Consider the following 23,167-nt stretch of genomic DNA (forward strand, 5'->3'; position numbering starts at 1 on the left):
CTTATTTTGCCATCTTAGTAATGGGTTTCTTCCTGCCACTTAACTGTCAAACTTGTAGCTAAAAGGCTTCTCTTCACAGTTGAAACTGAGACTTGCTTACTTCGATCACTGTTAAGATGTTGTCTTGTTAGCCAAGCTGTTGACTCTCAAAAAGTTGTCTTTTGATTCTGTTGGGGTTTTGGGTCTGCCAGACCTCTCCCTGTCAGTTTCCTCCAGTTTCCAACCAACTTGTTCCCTGAAAAAGGCCTATTTAAAAACTCAATTTAATTTTTCAGTTTATTGTTACTTTTTTTAACATCAAGCAGTTTACCACTTACCTTTGCACTATTCACAAAACCTTAACTGCTTACATCTCAGTAAAAACTGGGAAAAAGGGGGTGTTCTAAAACTTTTGGCCAGTACTATACACATATTATTTTAAAGTTGTAAAATTAAATATTTTTGGCATAAGCATTTTACTTAAGATGACCATCTAAAAGTACCATACTCACACCGCTAAACTGCCTTACAGAGTAGCCAACAACATGTATTACACTATTTAAAGCTACACTATATGCATTTTGGGGATTTAGAGACCTTTCTGGTAGAAATGTGTAATTGCACACAATGTGTGGAGGAACAACTTGCAACAAGTTGTACTTTGGACCCCTTCCTTGAGTGGATAAATCTGATGATTGAGAGGATGTTGAAAGAGTATTCAAAAAGAACTCAGTCAAAGCTTGACGAAGGACGTGTCTTCCACGGATGTAAGTGATGTGCTGTTGTCATCATGTCTTCTTAGTATAATATTGCTTTTACATTTGAGAAAAACATCAAACCAAACCTTCTTTTTGAGTCGGTGCATGTGACGTTAACATGTAAAGATGCAAGACGTGGTCTCACGAAATCAGACTCGAAGCCTCTCACTTTAAAATTATTTCAGGCTTTATAAGGTGACTTGCAGCGGCACACAGACACCATATTTAAGTGTGTGTTTTTTCTTCTGATTCAGCAATGCTACAAAAAATCTTACATAGTGCAGATTTAAAGAAAAGGAGTTGCAATTCTTGTGTAAGACTAGATGGTTATTCACTGTTATTATATTAGCATTAGGCTTTATGTAGCTAATGTTGCTATTATGCAACTCTCTTCGTTCTCTCTTTATCTCATGTTGTGCTATAAACAATTCTGATAAACTTCAAGTTACATATGTCAAATGACCAGGTTGCAATTGTTCTTTTTTCCGCTCATATCCAATCCTGTGTTTGCTACTGGTACTGACAAAACACCAGTTCTATGTACTGGACTGGGGCAGTCTACTAACTGCAAGTTTCTTTCTAATGATTTTAATTCCTTTCTTGCACTGCAAATTGGACCATTTTTATCTTACAGCAAGGCAAAACACATTTCTGTAACTTTATTACTGTCATTCTGTATGTTCACCAAATGTTGGTACCAGTTTCTATTCTATAACAGTAGTAGTAACATTTGCAGGTGATCACTATAGCAACCCTTTTCACTGATCTTTGTTCTAGCAATCCAGACAATATTTTCTGTAATCCAGACCTATTTTCTGGCCACAGACTAAGTCCTGTACAATCACAACATGGTGTAACATTCAAAGCCCCCGAGGAACATGGAAAAGGCCAGTCTGCCCCTGATAATGCAGGAGTCATAAGCAGTGTAATGTCCACACTCCTCTCATCTCTCTCTCTCTCTCTTTCTCCCTCCCAACTCCCTAACCTTGCTACTCCTGCTGCTTAATTCTCTGCCTGTCTCTCTTTCTCTTGCTCTGTTTCTTTCGCTCTGGCTGACCTGAGTAGCTTCCCTTTATTGGTGCTGTGGGCCCAAAGTTTGGGCTGTAATTGTAGAACTAAAGCAATTCCCTTTCCCTGGCTACTGGCTTACCTCTCACCACTGTCACACTCTCACCAGCCCAAACTCTCACAGAAGACCAATAACACTTTTAGAGATGATGGATAGTCCTAGAGGAAATTGGGACGGTTGGGGAAATGTACATTACAGGCTGAGAAAAAAGGACCTGTTCTCTCCATGTCTGTCCTTTTTTCTTTGTGTGAGCATGGAAAAAGGCGTAACACAGCACTCAAATCTGCACCATTCAGGACATGTTTAAGTACTGCATCAAAAAAGGAATCTGAATAATGGCTTCTCTTGTAAAATGGCGTACATAACAATATGAGCAATCATTACTATTGTCTCCATTAACAAACATACAGCTATTTTTGGGGCAGGTACGGTGTTGTTTTAGCTCCTCCTAATTGGGGTTTAGTTTAGGGGTGATAGCTTCTCCTTACCCCAAAATTTTTTTGAAAGATGTAACACTACTGAGTCAGGAGAAACATACTAAAATAAGCCCTTTAAAGCTTGAAATAGTAATTTAAAAGTCAGGGGAGTTGGGCCTAATTTCGCTGAGTTTTGGACCATGTTATACATCTCTAGGTATTAACGTCACATGCAAAGGCTTAAAAAAAGGTCCAGCATGACGTGTAGGTCAATGCAAAATCAACATTATACAGATGAACATGATTATGGCAATAGTAAACAACACACATCCTCAGAAGGTATGTCTTTCACCAAGTTTTGACTGAGTTCTCTTTGAATGCTCTTTCAACACGCTCGCAATCATCAGATTCATCCGCTCGAGGAAGGGGTCCAAAGCACAACCCACACTAGAAGATATTCTTTCACACGTTGCACATTGATTATGTGGTTTCTGACATTATATGCCCTTCTTTTGTCCATTTATATAGAAAGTAGTGTGTCATACAGTGTCACAGTTTGAGGCAAGTGGGTGCCGATTTAGGCATTCAGTTTGCAGAATGTTAAAATGTGTGATATTAGCTTCTATTATATATTAGCTACATTAGTCTTGTAGCTCACATGCAAAACTAAAGAAGTAAATTTCAGATACCAAACAAGTCTTGGGTGATCATCTACACTTAGGGTCATTGGTAAATATGATTTTTCACCAGCCTATTGATTTAACCTGAACACCCACAGGCAGAAAACCACTATATTGGTGTGAGTAGTTCGAGAAGAATGATTGCAATGATGTAAGCATGATAAATATGCATGTCACAGATGTGTCCAAATTCTTGTAAACATTTTGCAATACTTAGCTCATCAAGAATCATTCGTAGAGCCCATGGTAAGGTAGTGGATTGGTGTTTTATAGTTTTATGAGCACACTGCAGGTCTCCAAGCTGTCATGTCGATTTCAAAAAGTATTAGTAAACCATCAGCTTTATAGACAGTGCATCTCAGGACATACATTACAGCAGAGCTCGGCTCTTGTCTGACAGCATGGAGTGGGAAAATAAAGCGTAGCAACCTTGAGGAATCGGCTGGCTGAATTATACCCCTCCCTCCATCTCCCTCTCCACCTTGTAGAGATAAGCAGAGAAACAATCGAGAAGGCCCATCTCGACAAAACAAGGGGCTCCTGGCCCCATCCGTCTCCCCGGGCAACATAACAGAAGATATTGGAATAATAACTCAGGGATTACCAATATGTCAGTATAGAGTTTCCTCATCTCTTCGCACCTCTTCGTCAGCTGGTACAGATCAGCCTCGTACTTCTCAATGGCCAACTAGAGCGGGAGATAAAAGTAGAGCAGGAGTTAGAGGTAAGCTTTCTCATTCTGCCGTTCTCATTCCCCGAGAAGCAGTGCTGGCATGCTGAGTGCTATTGACCTCTAAGGCTGTTATTACTGCCACTTGTTTCCTACTGTCTGGTATCAAAGGAAGCTTTTACAGCAAGTGAATAAATTCTAGCGACACTATCTAGAGGAACTTCCACTTTGTCTGGAGAACATGTTGAGAGAACAGCTATGTAGGGAGTATTACCAGGCAGATTTAAGCCAGGTGGCCATTTACAACTTTTACCATTCCAACCTGTCGCCTGAGCCCCTTGCACTTTTAAAAATAAAAGTATATTAGAGTATTGCCATAGAAGAACCACTTTTGGTTCCCTCAAATAATCTTTCAAAGGATGGTTCTTTAAACATTTATGTAAATGAGAAGAAGAATCTTTTTGAAAGTTTAAAGAGCCTCCACATAATTAAGTTTGTTTTTCTAGAACTGTACGTCTAAGCCAAGAACCATTTGTGAACCTTTACTTTTGAGTGTAGCTCAGCTGCAGAGTGATTATGCACTGTGCTCATCATTTAGGCAGTACTGTTAGGAGGAAAGTGATTGATTCAGCTATCTGGTTATTCTGTTCACTCTGATGGTGATACTACTGTTTGAACTGCCACTTTTGTTTTATTGCACAATATTATAAACATTTTTACATTTACATACATTTTCTTTCTCTTAAGTTACACAAAGATCACTAACAATTACATCAATACATTTCTTCAGACAACATTTACCATAACTTGGCCAAGAGGATATTAATTAATTGCCCAGAATATTAATTCCAGCAAAACCAGTCTAAAAAAATTTAGACTTACCTTCAAATCCTTGGTGAATTTGGAGTGCTGGCTGCCGAGGTTTTTCCCCTTGTATGTTTTCCTGTACTGAATGACCTTCTGTAGCTCATTCTTCACAACTAGAAGGTGACACAAGGTAGTGATCATCTATCTTCTGTGCTCACTGAGGCAGATCCTTCTTTTAAATGGCCTCTTTCTGCAGGCCCCACACAGCCACAATGGAGATCTTACACTGGTGTCAACTATTTGAGCTCATAAACCAAGCCATCTGAGCCCATCACCACAGTGAAAGTTACTATTGCTCATGGTTAAACCTGACAGCAGCACATCAATCATCGGCCAGCGCAATACTTCTGTGCCTTCATCCACTTATTCAGTGACATTCAAGCAAACAGCAACAAGTTTGTAGCCAGTATGGGGCAACTTTTATGTGTGATATGCACATCTGCACTTTGGGAAACATTTGCTGCCGCTTTCTGCAAAGTGCTTCAAAGTGCACCTTTTTTGAAGGGGTTGAGTAACATCTAACAGGTTGATATCCCATAACCAGAAACACTTAATCAAGCACTTTTTTCCTGATGTTTATGTACATCTTCTGAGCTCTTGCATCCTTGGTAAATACTTAAAATAGTTGTAATACTTACCATCCACCTCAGCTGTTAGGCCTTTAACTGAAGCTAATGGAGAAACCACAGAAACAAACGATCAAAAGGCATTCAAAGCAGCTCCAAAAGCCACTATCCAATCTTCACTTTTTGATGCAGTTTTTGATTAGCCTACCCCCAGGGACCATCTCGAATTCCGCCAGCTCCCGGAAAAATGTGGCCAAACGGGGCTCGTGCAACATGATCTGCTCCACAAGGGCATGCATCAAGGTGAACCTCTTCTCATTCCCACGCAGTTGCGAGATCTATCCGGGGGAGAAGAGAAGGAGAAAAGGCCATGAGTGATGAAGTGATGAGGAAGACTTTCATGCACCTGCACTTCCAGCTGAAGGAAAAAAAACAAACAAAAAAGCACACACACACACACACACATACACACACACACACACACACACACAAACCACAAGAACTCCTTACCCGACACGCCTACTAGGACAGGGGGCACACCAGGGGTGTAGCCACAGATAGATCTGGGTATTCCTGGGCCTACTCATATCGATCACAGGCCCACCCAAAAAGTGTTGTGCGTCTATGGTAGCTGTGGGGTGTAAACTAGAAGTAGGGATCATTCACATATCTCTGACTGCATGTCTTTGAACTTTAGCAAACTCCACACAGAAAGGACCCTGGTCACCCAGCTGGGAATCGAACCTAGGTCCTTCTTGCGGTGAGCTAACTGCGCCACTGTGCCACCCTTAATGTGAACACATCAGAGTGAAAATATCTTGAAACACAACATGCAGAAGTGCCAACAGGTCTATTGAAGGTCTGAAAAAAATGGGGCCTATAGATGCTTTTTCTAGGTAACAATGTAAAAGTATTGGCACGGTCATCATAGGCACTTTTTATTGGGGCCTATAGGGGGCACTAGAAGGCAGTTTGAAAACAAGGACATTCTGGTTTGTAATTCCCACTGACTACCGGAAGTAAAGTGATGACATCAATGAAGTGAAACACAAGATTTCATTAGCCCATGCAACTAAGGACCAAACAAACGGAAAACCAATGGAAATGTGGTCTTAATGAGTTTTGCTTAGATTATTGAAAGTTATCCACGAGTTACAGAGAAATTATTTTGCATTTGTCTTTTGCACTGAAGTCTCAAGAATCTATCATATTTTACCAAATCTCTCTATGACAAACAATCCAGTGGGGCACAGTGGGGTCACTGGTTTCCCTGCAGAGTTCTAAGGGTTAAGGTGCATTTTTTTAAGGTATTGTTTGCTTTCTGTGTCACTGTGTCACAGCCAATCAAATCATTACGCTTTCCGCCAAGACCTGCCTCATTTTTTCAGCCCTCCTGTCACTCCTTAGCAAACATTGCTATCCACCATTGCCTCAAGCTTTCAGTCTGTTATCAGTGTGCCAGTGTTTAAATTTGAAGCATCAGCTGCACTCAAAAGATGGGAAAAACTGAGATTCTGTACATGATAGAGTAGAATATGTTGCTGTCTATCCTTCCAAAGCTAAAAACAAATAATTAAAATGGTCCATAAACATTTTTCATGCCCACCGTGGCAGTATGCTTTAGCCTAGGATGATTAGGTTTCAAGTTTCCTATGTTGCTTTTGTTTATCTCAGCTGCCTAATTTGAACTTTTACATTATGCTGTTTTCACTAGGCAGAGGTTTTTGTGGTGAGCTGATGCATGCTTTATAATGTGCATAGTGTGTACATAGTCTTACTGTTGTATTAACATAGGGCTGAAGTGTCTGAACAGGTAGGGTGAAAACTGCACTGCTGTCAGCAATAGACAGCAGCCTGATGTTATGACACTTCAGGACACTGCACCTCACTGGCCTTTCACAGGCCTACACAAAAATTGATTTATTTCTGCCTATGCAACTGGGGCACAAAATTTAGGTGGAAATGTAAACAAACATTCTGTTTTAGTGCATGTGCTTACTTAAGTAAGCAGAAAAAAAACAAGTGAGTTTTTCCAAGAGAGACAGAACGAGCCCATGAATACCCAAGGCCAAAGCCAGAAAGAGACGTGAACGTTTAACACCCACGTACTATTTACCCACAGTACAACTAAAAATGGAACCTTTTTATGCCCTCATAGTTGTACTGAAGCACGCTTCTTTTGTGTAGGCAGGGAAGCACTGTCCACAAGGATCTCCTTGACTTCCTACAGTTACTGCTTAGTTCTGTAAGGCAACAACACAGCAAAGGCCACAGTAAAGTGGGCCTTGGGCTTGGGTGGGTGTGCTTTAAAAGTGACAGCTCAAGGTTGACAGTGGAGTGTGTTTTGGTCGATCCTACTTGCTTTGAGTCACCACACTTGAATGTGTGCAGTAGTTACCAGCTAATTTTTTTTAGATTTTCACATGCAGATATAATATAAGGATTACTAAAGACACAAATCTCTTAATTCACTGTAGACCTCTCATGTGTCATTAGACACTTTAAGGACATAAGCATGTTCTTTCATTTAACCCTTAAAAGCCTAGAGCAGTGGTTTTCAAACTGTGGACTGTGGCCCCCCAGTTGTACTGCTAGAAGGCCGTGTTCGTTGTTTGAGACATTGAACCAAATGTTATTTTAAATATGTCTGATTACTTTTAAAAACATCATATTTAGGTTGACCTCATTTATTAACCTTATTTTCAGTGCAGGTCAAAGTAAAAGATTTCTCTTTTCATTTAGATGGAATTCATCCATCATGAATAAATGGTTACAAATAAAGTCTTTCAAAAAGAAAGATCCAGAGGCTGGGCCATCATATGTTAGACTGAGAAAACCAAGAAAACTAAAAACCAAGTATTAACCGAAATGAAGAAAATACAGCAGTGGGTACAAAGCCTTATTGTGCTGCAACAAAACGAACAAACAGGCTTCAGCTGAGATCTCCTTTACTCCTCCTTTACTCCTCACAAAACAGGCAACAATGACATTGTGAGCTACTTTCCATTTTGGAAAACTAAAAGGAGCATGGAGAGTTTCACCATCTCATTCAGCAGCTGGAACATAATGAGAGCTTTCATTTACAGCTCAGATGTTTGTAACTCAGTTTGAGCCTCATTTGAGCTGCTTTTGGAGATGCTATCACCATCCATGAGAAAGCAAAAGCCAAACGAATCCTGTTACTAGTGAAAGTTCACAAATATCAAACAGAGTGTAAATAAAATAATGTATTAGTATTAACCGTGACCCAGAGGGATAAGCGGTTTAGATGATGGATGTATGTATGTATGTATTAGTATTATTTAATAAATAATATTATCAATTATGCATGTTTAAATTGATTGACTGCTGTCCAAAAATACTGCACGAATAAAATGCCTTCAGTGTGTAAATGCCTTTTAAGCTTTAAAGTCAAATTATGCCATCAATTGGAAGCTAAACAAATATGCATTTAACCTACTGTACTGAGCCAGACCTCCTTTCTCCTTTCAACTTTCATTACATCAGCAGGTCAGCCCGCACTTGGTAGTTGCCAAACAACATCAGCTAACTGAGTTAGAAAATAGTTTTTAAATATGAAAACTTGAGGGACTGGTGGTAGGAGTGAACTGTTTCTAATTTCTCAATGAATGTGTGGAAGAGTGCATCACCAAACTAGAAAACAGCATTTCCAAACGAAGAACTGTTAAACCAAACAACAGTGCTGCTGTGGCAAGTGGGATGGCAGCCAGCCAACACTGGAGTAGCCGAATACCAGGGGGTATTTCGCACAATGGTATACACAGGTCATTAGGTATTAAGTGTCGTAAAAATACGTAACTGCTGTAATCGTTGACTTCAGAGTTTCGTTCAGACTGAGCTACTGCAAACTGTTGGGCAGCCCACTCTCGAATAAAGATCTCATTTTCCAAATTCCGGCAGCACCTGAAGGTTGGATGTACAAGTGTATAGGAGGCATATGAGACAAAAGCCTTGAGAAATTTGACAAGCTGAAGTTGGCTTCTCATTAGAAATTCCTGTCCCACCTTAAAAGGTGCAGCAGTTACACTGAAGTGTCTGTACAGGTGCCAGAATGTAACTGCTGCTCCATTTAAGATAATTCAAACAAAGCTGTCACATAAGAAGCCAACTTCAGCTTTGTAGAGATTAAGAGGTGAAACATATTTAGCATATTTAGCTTAAACCATCTGAAATGTTCATTATACTATGATATAAATTTATAGCCATATCACATATTATGGTGATTTTTTTTTCTCAAATAATTACTTGTGTTGAAAAATAATCAAACTGATGAGTAATAACTAATTTTTAAGTCATTATTTACTTATTTTCTTGAGAAAATAAGTCATTATTTCAACCTAATTAGTCACAATTTGAACCAGTTTTTTCTATCTGGCAGAAACAATGTTACTCACAACGGCTTGTTTGCCACCCCCACCGCCACAAAATGTCACTGGACTGTCAGTAACTTGCACCTTTTCAGTAAATCTGCCCCATTTTCAGAAAAATAGTTTAGTGCTTTTGTATATTGTATTTGCTCAACAAAAGATATTTCTGTAGATATTCTGCTGCCTCTTCACAAGTGGCTCTTAACTGAAGCACAGTGGAGACTCAGCTAATCTTGGACTGTTTCTAGGTTATGTTGTTTACCAATTTAAAGCCCAAAGCCACTCCCAAAGGAGCAGCTCAGTCCGCTTTCACAGCAGCTGGCAGTTTGCTCTGTTTCACTCACTTCCCAGGAGCAGAAGCAATAGTGACAGTCAGGGGTTATACAGAATAGTCCAGTGATTCTTAAGATGGGGGTCATGAGAGATCGTTTAGGGGTCATAGGATGGTTGTCAAAAATAAAAATGATACAATGGTATGAAACACGCTATCACATCAGGAGATCGAGAGTTCGATCACCAGCGATGCCCAAGCCATCTATGGCCAGGAGTCCAAATGAGCATGACTGGCCTTGCTGGGCCTCGGTTGGCCCTCTCTCTACTCCATCACTTGGTGCAGTGTTAGCCAATATGGGCACTTGTTAGCTAATGTAACAGAACTGGCAGTTAGGGTTTACCTCCAAGCATGCTGAACTATCTAATATTGTTGCATTAGTAGCAGCTGAAGTGAATGAAGTGCACAGCTTCAGAAAAATGGGAAAAAATCAAGTAAATTACCCAGGCTCTAAATTCTCTGTTGTCTAGTGTAAATAAAATTCAGATTCAACACAAAAAAAATGTCAAATTAACTCACGCAAACCTGACCTTTAGGTGACTTTATCAAACTGGTATTTGTGCTGTAATAGAACAACAGCTACAACATGAAGCAGTGAGGCAAGTTTTTTGCTGACCACCTGCTGCTATTGTTGCTTCAAGTCCCAAATTTTAGCAAACCCAACCTATAATTTTAAATGACACCTTTTCAACTACTTTTTGGAACATGCTCTCTGGTTAGTAATAGTAAAAATGAATAGTCCTGCAGCCCCTAGCACCAGGCAGGCTAATGACAGAGCAGACTGAGTGGGCTCCGTCGCCTCATTAGCTGAGAGGAAGACTTCTCACATCTGGGGCAAGTGCCTTTAAATCTTGCCGCCAAGGGAGTTGGATTTCCACGGCGCCGGCCGATAAAAATCAATACAAATTACCGCTACGGCGCTAACGACTCAGCCAGGCCTGAAATAATTCCAAAACAAATGCACACGGCAGAGCTAGCGTGAAGCTAATGAAGGTGGAGAGGGAGTAGGGGGTGCTGGTGGCTAACAAGCTTCCTCATCCTTCTACTCCTAAGAGAAGAAAAGAAACAAAAGAGTTTATGAAGGTGACACATCTGACCTAGGAGAACTGAACGGATTGTGAGCCCGTAACTCATAAGCTCTTTACAGGGAGGGTTGGGGAGGGATGCAAGAAAAGGTGTGTGTTGTTGGGGACAGAACCTTGCTTTCTCAAGAGAGCAAGGTGGACAAAGAGGAGAAAGAACGTGAGAGAAAGAGAGAGAGAGAGAGAGAACTGATGATGTATGAATATTACTAGATTATTAAACCTATTTCTATATATTTTTCTTAATGTACATTTTAAGTACATTTCATTCATTCATTAATGCAAATAAAATCAGAAAGCAACAATCTGTAAATCCACGTTGACCTGTTTTTATACACAACATTTTGAAATTGATGCCTGAAACTCATTCAAAAAGTTGGGACAGGAGCAATTTAAGACTTGGTGCATTGTAAAATGGTTTTTAAAAAAATCATAAACAGGTAATACAATCAAAACAAAAAAATAGCATATGCGAAAGGCCTGGCCATTTGTGAAATGGGTCAAGGCTCGCTACTTTGTCAAAAAAAAATGCACCAGCAAGTGATTCAACAGACGAACAGCAACATTCCTGAAAAAAGCAAATGCAATGATTTTAGTTATTTCACCCACTACAATGCATAATATCATCTAAAGATTTAGAGACTCTCTGAGGACTCTCAGATGGTACTGCATTACAAACCAGCATGCTTTTGTAATGGATATTGCCATTACAAAATCACCATCACCATCTGGAATACTTTGACAAATGGTTGTCAAGAAACACAGTTCATCCCTTCATCCACAAATGCAAGTTAAGGCTGCACTATGCACAGTGGAAGCCACGTGTCAACAACATCCAGAAACACCGCCAACTTCTCTGGGTTTGAGCTCCTCTGAAATGGACTGGTGCACAGCGGAAAAATGTTTTGTAATCTGATGAGTCAATAATAGAAGGATCATCCAGACTGTCACCAGTGTAAAACTTCAACAGCCAGGGTCTGTCATCATATTGGGGTGTATTAGAAGGTAACTTGCTTATCTGTGAAGGCATCATTATCGCTAAAGGATATACACATATTATGGAGCAAACATATGCTGCCTTCTAGACAACATTTTTTTCAGGAATGTCTACACTTATTTTAACAAGACAACGCCAAGCGGAACTTGGATTCTGCATGTATGACAACAGTATGGCTGCATAATCAGAGAATGCAGGTACTAGACCGGCCTTCCTGTCTCAGTCCCCAAATGTAAACATGCTTCTTTCCTAACTCTTTTCGGAAAGTGTTGCAGGAATCAAATTTGGAATTTGTGTATATCTTTTAAAATAAATGAATAAATATATAAGTAACAAAAAACAAAGTTCATAAGAAAAAGTTGTTTTTATACTGTTTTTAGTTTACTACAAACAGAACTGACATAGGTTTTGTTTTTTTAACATTTCACATACATCATGCAAAGTAAAAATTGTAAGTAAATTCTAACTGAATTACAACTAAAATATAAAAAGACTTTATAAGTGAAAAAAAATTCACTTCGTAATCCACTTTCTCTAAGTAAAAATGTCCAGAAGTAGTTAGAATAATCTCAGAATACTCTTAGAACAGTTTCATAATGAGAAATATCAAACATGTTGCATGCAATTAAAATGCTTTCACTTGCCAAGATATCATTTTTTACAGTAAGCAAGCATCAGCGACTCAGACATTGAGCACAAGAGAGCATTTCTGACCCAGACAGAGAGAGAAAATGAGAGGCTGTGAAGAGGGAGCAGGATGGAGATAGACGGCATTTTCCCTGTATGCCAATGAGCAGTCTTATTAGCCTTTGGTCCTCTCGGCTCCCCCCAGAGGTCATTGGCAGGCGGCACCGGGTCTTACCTTAGTTAGAGATGAGAGGCGGAATCCCTTGGCCTTTTCTTTGCCCGCGTTCTGGTTGAGGTAATTGCCCATGGCCAGTAGGTACTCCAGCACGCAGACGAACGCTTCGCAGCCCCACAGCTGCTGGCACATGCGGATCTTCTGGTTAATCAGCTGCAAGACAAACAGAGAGGCCAGAGCGTGTCATATCCCTTGAATATAGGTGCCAACACGCCTCCACTGCAGTGATTTCTCACGAGCGCTGCTGTTAATGATGGCTCTCGCACCAGAGCACGCACACAGTTAATGAACAATTAGATGGCTTTCATAATGGAGGGGAAGCAGTGCGAATGTTGTAGCGAGACGTGAAGCGATGGAGGCCTTGAGCAGCGATCGCAGGGAATGAATTAAATTAAAAGTTTGAAAATGTAAAAGGTGGGATGGCTGTTGCCAGCTGAGAAAAACTTCTGATACTTTTTTTTCCCTCTTTTTTTCCCTCAGTGACGACAGAAGCAAATTCTTACCACAAAATCTGCAGACTGGGACCAGCCTTGAACCAAACCTGTAATATCCATTACCTCTAATTAATTACGCTAAATTAGATACACTGCATTCGTTCAGGCAGCCTGATTAACATTCATATTAATTCCACAAGTAACAAGCTGATTTCCCTCCCGAGGACGGCTTCCTACAAACAGGTTGGGGTACTCTAAACCTGCGCTGGAGCTCAGAGCTGCAGCTGTTCATTGGCAATGCTGTTTGCGTCGGTGCTTAGCAGTGGGTCTCATGCCCTCTATGCTGTGGAGAGAAAAGGGGAACACTAGCTTGTGATGGAGCCTTCGCACACACACACACACAGCCCAGCGTGAGCCACAATCTCCCAGAGACGTGGCATCTGGCCACTAGCTCGGCGTGTGTCCTTCGGCCTTGTGCTCGACAGCTGCCTCACCCAGGAGGCCTTCATTCCATCAGAAACTTTTTCAGAAGTTTACCTCACCAGCTGAGCCACGACAGCTATGGTGATTCTACAAAACACTACAGAATCCAATTCAACTAATAGGCCTTAGGCTCCCAGACAAACACACAAAATCTTTTTTTACTCTTAACTAACAAAGTGTATTAACACAAATTTACACAATTAGGCTGGCTTTCCTTGACAATGCAACTTGCTTGAAACCTACATTAAACTAAATTGCACTTGAGATGCATAATGTAAACTGTCTTGCAACTCATTTGAAACTCAGCCACAACAGTTGCAAGTAACTTCGTCAAAAAACTCATAAAACAGCCAATCGAAACAATGGTAGCACATCACGTGACCACGTTGAACAACATACTGGGTGTTTTACTGGGTGGTTGAAAAAGGGACCCTCCCCAACCTACTCAAGTTTTTCATTTTGTCAGTTTCCTGAGCCATAACAAAGAGCAAACAAGTTTCTCGAATGCAACAGCTGGTTTAAGTAGGCAGCTAATGCTAACAGCTGTTTAAATGGCTCCTTGTGACACCACTTATTCTTCTTTGTTAGCATGCTGTTATCGTGATTTACATAGCTAGACTCATTTTCTCCTTTTCTGATGCCCCCAGTTATTACACAGAGCTCAGATTTGTTTGGAATCCAAAGGATAGAAATTATTACAGAAGGGGAGACTGAGATGTGCTCCTCAGTTAACTTGTTGTGCTTCTTGGACAGGTTGAGTGAGACTATAACTGTAATGGCTACTTTAACATTCACGTACACATAGAGTATTAGTAGTAAAGAATCTTAAACAGATAAAAAGCAAATATATAGATATAAAAAAGGCAAACACAGCTGAAAAAATATACAAAGATGATAAAAATACTGCAAATATGTAAATAAGACCATACAGATGACTTAATAGCGAGAAATGATAGAATATTGCTAGAATATGAGCTGCTAACCTGTCTAACTAGTGGAGTAAGTGAATGTGTTGTTTGCAACTTGTAACTGTCAAGTTGTGTGTAACCATGTTAAGTGATGTCCTCTTTTACCCTTTTTGTTCAAAAGGGTCTAAATTCACTTTTAGCTAACTTTACTGATCTCTAAAGCCGTTTTCTAGCGTTTTTAGCATTTGTAATTCTAATGTAAATCTAATTTGTGTGTAATTAGTCTATTACAGTTTTCCTTTGTGCCTGGGTAATTTATAGTATCTTATTACAAGGTATTTTGTGAATATAATAAGTGCTTAATGTTAGCAGTGATTACTGAATAAAAAGTCTTAAGATTGATACCTGAATAATAAGATTATTATTACTGAATAATAAAACATTTAAAGCATTACTGTATTTAGGAGTGTAATAATCAGCATATTTTATTCTGTCGTTCTATAGAGCCACTCAATTCAAAATGCACACGTAATCAAATAATGCATTTAACAGACTAGAGCAAACGAAGTACTCAGTTTAATACTGACTATTTTTACACAAGCAAGCCCACAATGAGAGCAGACCCTCCCTCCTCTAAAAATATTGCTTCAAAATTACCTTAAAATCAAGAGCTGGGAAGAAATGCCCTCTCCATGCACATTAGCTTGTGGCTAGTTGCCTATTATAAAATATTGTACTTTTACAATGTCAAATTTATTGTATCAAACCAAATTATGAAATAGTTGTGAATCAGTACTATCATACTATTATCATCATCATTATTAGTTATAATTTTACTACTATTATTATTAGCATTTTTGTAATTGCTGTTATTATTATTTTTATTATGACAATAAAACCTCTAAGATTGCGTTTGTATGTACAGAATAAGTTATATGCACTGCACAGTTCCTCATCACATGAAGCTACTTCATCTCCTATTCATTCTTCCTTCTTCTCTTGCATTTAATTTTATCCCACTCATCAGCTCTTAAGCACAGCGGCACACTGCACTTCCAAACTCCAGCACCACTGGGGCCGCTGCTTTCTCTCCCGCCACAGAGACACAGCAGGTCACACCTGGAGAGCTCTCTACATTCCCCCAGCTGAGCCGGCCCTATTTTCCAGCCTAGCGCCCTGCCCGTCAGATGGCGGGCAAATCCGCCTTAATGTTGTGGGCTTAAAAAGTCTAGCGTGTCAGACAATCCTGCGGATTTAGAGTCAGCGGTGGAAATAGAAGCCTCAGCTCCATCTTGTTTACGGCACAGCACTTTTTGCAGGGGGCCACATTGCGCTCCGCCTACGACTACCGAACCTGTCCTCCACACCACACACGCACACACCTTGGAGAAGAGTTGAAGCTTTTAGACTGTGAGTTTCACATTGTTCCATTTGCCATTAGAGAAGGAAGTACCAGCACATAGGTGCAAATGGGATGTCAGTCACATGCCTGTCGACAAGTACATTTGCATAAGTTGAGGCAATGTAACGAAATGGGCATGCTATCCAAAATCATCTTAGTACTTGTTTATATAATTGGATATTCAAATAAGACGTGTAATTGTGCATAGATTTTAAATACATTATCAACTAAGACAAATGATTGAAATTGTATCTCCTGTTGAAATTGCACTTTGTTTTTTGAACTGAGTCAGAAGAAAAAAACACGCTAAACTATGGTGCCTGTGTGCTGATGCGAGTCACTATAATACTTTAACCCCTTAAAATCCCAGGTTTATTACATACTAAGGCTTATTATTGAGTAATTACAGGGACTTCAATGCAAACTGGCTGAGCTATTCTTGGTTTATAGAAGTGTGTAATAAACCTGCCAGTGAGCCCTGGCCAGTTAAGGGGTTAAAATAAGGGTGGGGTCAGATTCTGAGTTTTTCGAAAGACATCAAACGTGCACAGGCTTGAAAAGAAGGTCCACCGTTAGCTTGGCACTAAAATAAAATCTCATAGCACTGGTAAAAAAAAGGCTACCAGGGTAAAATGGCTACTTAACCATGTATGTTTGTGTGGTAATTAATTAATATAGGCATTCAGTCATAACTGACATTGTTATGACAAGAAGTCCACGAAATGTCCCTAAAATATGGATGAATATCTGTTGCTTGGTCTCACGTGTTCATCCTATGTGTTTACCATTAACAATATTAAATACTTCTCATTGGGAACATGATACTCAAAAATTATTTGTTTCAAAAGTTGGACATTCAAACAGCAAAAATCAAGTTCAAATGCCCATTTCTAGTGATGAAACATTGCTTTTTCCACTGGTGTAGAAAAATCAGGCTACTCTATCTGTGTCCTCACGAGAGAGTAGTTTGCTTGCTTTGCTCTCTTTAGTTTCCCTCCTCATTGCAGATTTGGAACTCTCTGAAGGCTGACCACCAATTCCACATGCTCAATCAGCCAACACAGTGCTGATGAGAGCTGACTAAATCCTGTGATACAGGACACAGCACAAAAACTATGAGCAATGGTGGCCCACCAAAGCTCACTGACAGCCAGATCTTCTGTTTTCATTTTCATCTGAAATATTTTCTCATAGGGGCATTTGAATACTGTCTGTTTAAACAGCAAAAACTCAAATAGAATAAATGTTTCACAGGCCTATGACTAATTCTGAGTAGTTTGGAAGGTAGGATTTCCAACCGTCAAGGAGACTGTTCCAGGTACCTGAGCCCCAGACAGAGCCACGAGAGGCGGCATGAGGATGGTGCCCAAGCCCCGGAAAACAACGAGAGCCTTGAGAGGTGGCATGAGGACAGTGCCAGAGCTCCGCCCGGCAATGAGAGAAGCGAGGGGAGGTGTGAGGATGCTGCCCGAGCCCAGAGTGCCACTGAGAGCCACAAGATGTGACATGAGGCCAGTGCTCAAGCCCCTGCCTCCTGTTTTGCACTGCACTACACCTGATGTTCTGCCCTGGTGGCTGTGCTGCGGAGTGGGGCAGTGACAAGTAAACAGAGCAACAAGCCCTCTCTTTCCCTCTCACCTCAGGGGTTCACGCTGCCCTTAACAAGAGCCAGCTGATGCTGGTTTGGCTTTGGCAATGCAGGCACCTTTAAAAGGAGCAGACACTGACGAGAGAGGGAGAAACAGACGATCGGCAGAGCAGAAGCGGACAGGGGAAAGTTGAAAAGCCTGTGGTGTTAAAAGACACTATAGAGTTAAAAGCACCTGAAAATCGGTGGGGTTTAGTATAGTTGTGTTTGTTTTGTGTAAGAAAATAAAGTATGTGTCTGCTGAAACTGTCCACTCTGCCTCATGCATCCTTCCTCCTCCTGGGGTAGTACATGGGGTGCTACAGAGATTTTTAGTGGGTTTTTATTTTAAACAGGCCATTTATTATAAAAAATGGTTTTCATTTATGAAAGAACATGGACGCAAAATCAAAGTAAAATACATGAATGTTTGAGTGTCTTTTTAACAAGGGTGTTGCAGTATGCAGGAAAACATTTCTGTACATTTACTGTCAGATTTACAGCTGCGAAAAAAAGCTGCAGTAGACTCTCCCCCAAGGAAAAACAAAAAAACAAATAATCTCCTGGTTTTCTGTTAGATGGAGCTGGCACCCCGACAACATCGCACACACAGTAATAACTTTTACTGATTTGTAACTGTGAACAGAAACTCACAATTGTCACTAGCTCGTCTGCATGAGTTCCACTAATAATTTCAATGTTCCCGGCTTCACGTCAGTAGGTGACACAGTGAGGACACAGAAAGAAGAACAGAGGGACAGAAGGACACATGCAACTGCTGCTGAAATAACTGTCAATCCCCAAGGCTAGAATGTAAGCCCTCGAATGGCACACAACTGCTGAGTCAAGTACAATTCCTCCACTGTATATTCCCCATAACCTCAGACAAATCCCCTCCTCACACGCTGGTTTTGACACCCGACTTCAGACTTTCATCAACGGTTAGCTTATGGAGTTTTCTGAAGACTAATGCCATATGCTGCCTTCCCATAACGCTGCACTTTCGTCCAATGAAGGGTGTTTTCAGCTAAGCGAGTGCATCCGGTTTCAGAAAATAGCGCATGTAATGAGAAAGCAAAAGACCAATGATCACGAAAGAGACTCAAATGAAGGCTAACTTCCCAAACAACTGGGGAAATTGAAGAGGAATTGGAGGATAAAACTTTTCTCTTTGTCTCCGTTCAGCCAAGGAAGGCTATCAAACTGCTTATGGTGCCGTTCTCCCCTCTGGCCCCACCTTACCTTTCTCCCTGTAATAAAGGATCTGAAGGACTCCAAAGAGATTGGCCATTAGAAAAACCCTCACCCAGCTCTAAGTGCAGAATCTTTAGGAGCAAAGCAACTACACATTAATGCATGACTTTTTTTTTCCTCTCCCACAAATCCATTTCATTTATTTCTCCAGGAGCCTGCTGTCTACCAGAATTATCTTTTGCATTAGTGAATGAGCTTTTTATTCTTTCTCTTTGGGAGTTTTTTCTTTTTCTTCCTTTTTTTTTGCATATAGTTTGCCAGGAAGCACCTTCATGAGGCTTTCGCAATGCAATCTGGGTTTCCACTCAGAGCGTACAAGAGGCCCGACTTCATATGAGATTGTTTTTCCAAAAACAAACTTTTCAATTTCTAGTTATGAGCCCGCTGTCAATCGTAATCACCACTGCAATGCACTGTTAACTACAAAACAAATGCTTGTGCGCACACTCTCACACATCAATTGGCATTCACTTGCATATATTCTCTACTTTTCCTTAACTTAGAAGGAGTAATGATTGCATCTTTGGAGCTTTTCTTCTACAGAACACTGTCCTCTAGTCTAAATCAGAACATCTGCGACACCCCTACTACCCCATTATTAGCACAAAGCCACAATCTGCATCTGTATCTGTTTAGTGGGGTGTCACAATACACATGTTAATATAGTTTTTTTTGTTAGGGGGGGGTTGCGAGATGATACACGCTGTGAATCGATTACAGTTAGGGCATTTCCACACTTGTTACAAATACTTGAGGCTCGTTTGGGGCTCATTATCACTGGTTTGCCTTCACACACAAGAATTCCATCTGTACCATGGATTGATTGCAACTCCATACGTCACTTTTCTGCACGCAAGTTTGCAAAATGGTGGGCAGAAATTTCATTTGTTTGCCTTTTTATTTTTTTTTTCTTTGATACAAACACTCAAGCGGCGAAGAACAGTGCTTTTTGGATACATGGCATTTCACTGTGCAGGAGCACCTGAGCACCAGCAAACGAGGAGCTGTCTCTTCTGCTGTCCACAACAATCCTTTCCACGCAAAACTTAATAAGGGAAGTGACATGATAACTTGAAGCAGTCATGTTACAAAAAGAACCAATCCCACATGTGACACCAAGAGTGGAGAGCTTCCAAACGTGCAGCAGAGTTCGCTGGAAGGGAACCCCATTCCCTTAGTCAAGTACAACACTGATGGACAAAAAGTGGTAAATCAAACAGTGACAGTGTGTCAACATTGCTCAACACAAGGATCGAATACCCGTGCTGAAACATCAAATATGCTAATTTGTGAAGACACTGCATTTGTCAGTTATGGGAGCAAGGAAAAAACACGAAGCTAAAATCAGTCACTTTTGCATTTAAATTTTCCCTTCCATCTTAAATGGAGGAGCAGTTACATGTTACTCCTGCTCCATTTAAGATGGAATGGAAATTTTTAATGAGAAGCTGGCAAATAGGAAGCCAATTTCAGCTTCATGGAGAAAACACGAGTCACAGTAGCTACTTCTCCCCACAGATTTCAAACAGCCACTAAATGTCAATTCAGAAAGTGTGAAGCAAATAACTTACTCTGTAGGGATGTTAACAGATACTGATTTGCACATCTATTTGGTTGTAGAGTTCACCTCTATTCAGTTGTATAGTCCACCTCTATTCAGTTGTATAGCCAACCTCTTTTCTTTTTTCTTTTGCTTGGGACAATTGATCCAAGTTAGATCTCCTCTCTCACTCATTTCAGCCACAAGGTAAAAGTAACAATTTATATAGAAACCCAAGGTCTGACTGTAAAACTATAATGCTTAGTTCATTTACATTTTTTTTTCTTTTATATAGACATTGCATTTGCACTTATATTCTTTTTAATTTATTTTATGCCTTCAAAGAAAATGACTTACATAACCTACAAAAAATTTATAATGTGGACCATAAGGGAAAAAATAAAATGTAGGAAAAATGTAGGATATGGACCCTTAATGTGTTTTGATGTGAACTGCTCTGTTAATCTAATTTACTCTAAAGCAACCTCATAGAAAGTTATTAAATGAGATGTCTTTTACAAAATACTGGGGGATTTATAGGGCCTATTTCAACTGTGCTGGTTGCCCCTGCATGTGCATTTTTAAATTGGTTGGGGCTCTGGGCTCCTGAGTGGTGCGTCCATCTACACTGTAAAAGCTGGCAAGTGAAATCTTAAATTTGGTCAATGTATCTAATATGTCTCATTTTGAAACTGTAATAATTATGTTTTAAAACATTTATTATTTTACATTAATTATGTTTTATTAAGTAAAATTTTCTCACTATATTGTAATGAACAACATTGTCTGCCAATATAGTAAAATAATTTGGTACAGAGCAATGTGTAGGTAATGTGAAGTGAGATTGCTTTTTCCAGGAAGTAATCAGTAATGTAATCCCAGTACATTTTGAGAGAAGTACTTAGTACCTTGTAATTAATTACTTTTTTAATAATTACCCAACGCTGAAGCCTGTTTTGATCAGCAATCTGTTCTGACTGAAAATCAAAGTTAGCTTTGGTAGTGTAGTAACACGTATTGCTTTCCTCACTATTCTTACATTGAAAATGACAAAGTAATCACTGCAATTGCAAATAACAGATATTTTTTAAAATATGTATATATTTTAGAATAGAATTGAACATCAACACCTACAGTATAGCTAATTAAACATTTTTTGGGGGCCCTTGGCTGATGGGGCCCTAGGCAGCTGCCTACCTTGGCCTAGTGCAAAGACCGCCCCTGTCTGTGGTTAAGTAGTTGCACGCACAACAAAACCAACACTGAGCAGCTGAATGTCCCACAACCAAATTTAAACTGGATTTACACTGAAGGAGTGGTTCCAGAGTAACCCAATCACCAGCTTTTTGCAGAGGTTATGAAGGATACAGAACCAGCAAAGACATCAGAAGTGAAAGAATCATCTCGACATGACAAGTTAGAGCAATCTTACAGAATTGTACACAAATATGAGTCTGCGAAGTTTTATTATTAGTTTATAAAAACTAACATAACAAGAATAACAAAAAAGAATGTTCAAGTTTTAGTTTTGCTAAAATACTGTTCAGCATCTGTCTTGCATCCTTTTATGTCTTTTAGCTCTCACCAACGAGTAACAGCCAGCCTGAGATTTACTTTTGTCCAGTCTTTTTCTTTTCCTCTTCCTCGTGTCCTCCGACAACGTCTTTTTCGGGCTCTTCACAGCCTCTGCTGTGATGTCCATACTGGGAATACTGAGCTAGCTTCTTCTCACAGCTTGACCCATAGTTGTTGGTATGTGACATGGTGCCACAAAGCATTTGGCAGTTCTCGAGAGAGGTCTTGTGCACGCTCCACCAAAGTTACATAATGCTATAGCAGGCATTCCAGGCTTGGAGTAGCAATGACAGAGACGCCATTCTACCTATTGCAAATCAGTGTACCATCAAAATGATTCGAAAGCTGTTTTTTCTACAGCTGGAAAATCTTTCAGAAGTACCTGCACAGGTATAAATACAATCTCATCTGTTCTACATTCACAATGTATTCTAATTTGTATCTGTTTAGCACACATTATCTGTTCATTCCAAATAATGTATTCAGCTCCATTGCTAACTAACCTCTGAATGAATAGCAGCCCATAATTCAGGGACAAGTCTGGAGAAAAGGATAGTGTGAATAAAAGAGAGAAAGAGACAGAGATTGACTGACCGGTTTCAGGTCATCCATGCTGATGGGCAGTTCTCTGAGGGTCAGCAACAGGTCCAGCTGAGGGCTCAGGTACGGGATATTACACAGCTGAGGAGGAAGTGACACATAGTGATTAAAAACTGTCAAACATGTCTTCATTTTCAATCAAGCTCTCACTGTTTCTCTTCTCTATCGGTGATGTGGCAAGCATCCTGACCAACCTCAGATGTTTCTGTGGGTGTTCTGATGAATCGAGATGAATTCATTTGGGTCAAGATCAACACAGACCAGTGTTTAACCATGTCACATAAAGGCCTGCCAGTGTGTTTGTAATGTACTGCATGCTATACCACAATTGCAGTATATAGCATGAGTGGAAACTACAGTGAGGGGAAACAAGTAATCAGACATTTTTGTTTTTGTGGTGTAATATAGTTCCCATGTAAATATTCACTTCTAATTTACACACATCTTTTGAGTTTGTACTTATTAATATGAACACAAAATGATGTCTTCATAAGCATAATCAAAGATAGATTTAAAAAACTAAATTGATAAACTAAACTGAAAAAATATTCAGGCACCACAAGTTAATAACATTAGAAATTAGCTTTTGGAGCACTGTGGATCAGTTGTAGCCCATTCCTCTTGGCAATTCTCTAGGGCTACAAGGATCACTCTGTTGAACTCGCAATTTTAAAATCCT

At 39.9% G+C, this 23,167-nt stretch overlaps 1 protein-coding gene across 3 annotated transcripts in view; it reads right to left on the minus strand.

Moving 5' to 3' along the window:
* LOC118822865 (formin-like protein 13) overlaps positions 1-23,167 on the minus strand; it is a 57,647-nt gene that overhangs the window by 11,010 nt on the left and 23,470 nt on the right. For 2 of the 3 annotated variants that reach the window (XM_036592186.1, XM_036592185.1), the window contains exons 6-11: positions 22,483-22,569; positions 12,666-12,818; positions 5,214-5,343; positions 5,078-5,110; positions 4,455-4,552; positions 3,507-3,590 (exon numbers count right to left, since the gene is read on the minus strand). In XM_036592186.1, coding sequence (XP_036448079.1) covers positions 3,507-3,590; positions 4,455-4,552; positions 5,078-5,110; positions 5,214-5,343; positions 12,666-12,818; positions 22,483-22,569 — 585 coding nt within the window. Of the gene's footprint in view, positions 1-3,093; positions 3,591-4,454; positions 4,553-5,077; positions 5,111-5,213; positions 5,344-12,665; positions 12,819-22,482; positions 22,570-23,167 lie in introns of those variants that run through there. The other variant, XM_036592184.1, reaches the window with a different exon arrangement.

This window comes from Colossoma macropomum, unplaced genomic scaffold (assembly GCF_904425465.1).
Source record: "Colossoma macropomum unplaced genomic scaffold, Colossoma_macropomum, whole genome shotgun sequence".
In the NCBI taxonomy this organism is placed as follows: Eukaryota; Metazoa; Chordata; class Actinopteri; order Characiformes; family Serrasalmidae; genus Colossoma; species Colossoma macropomum.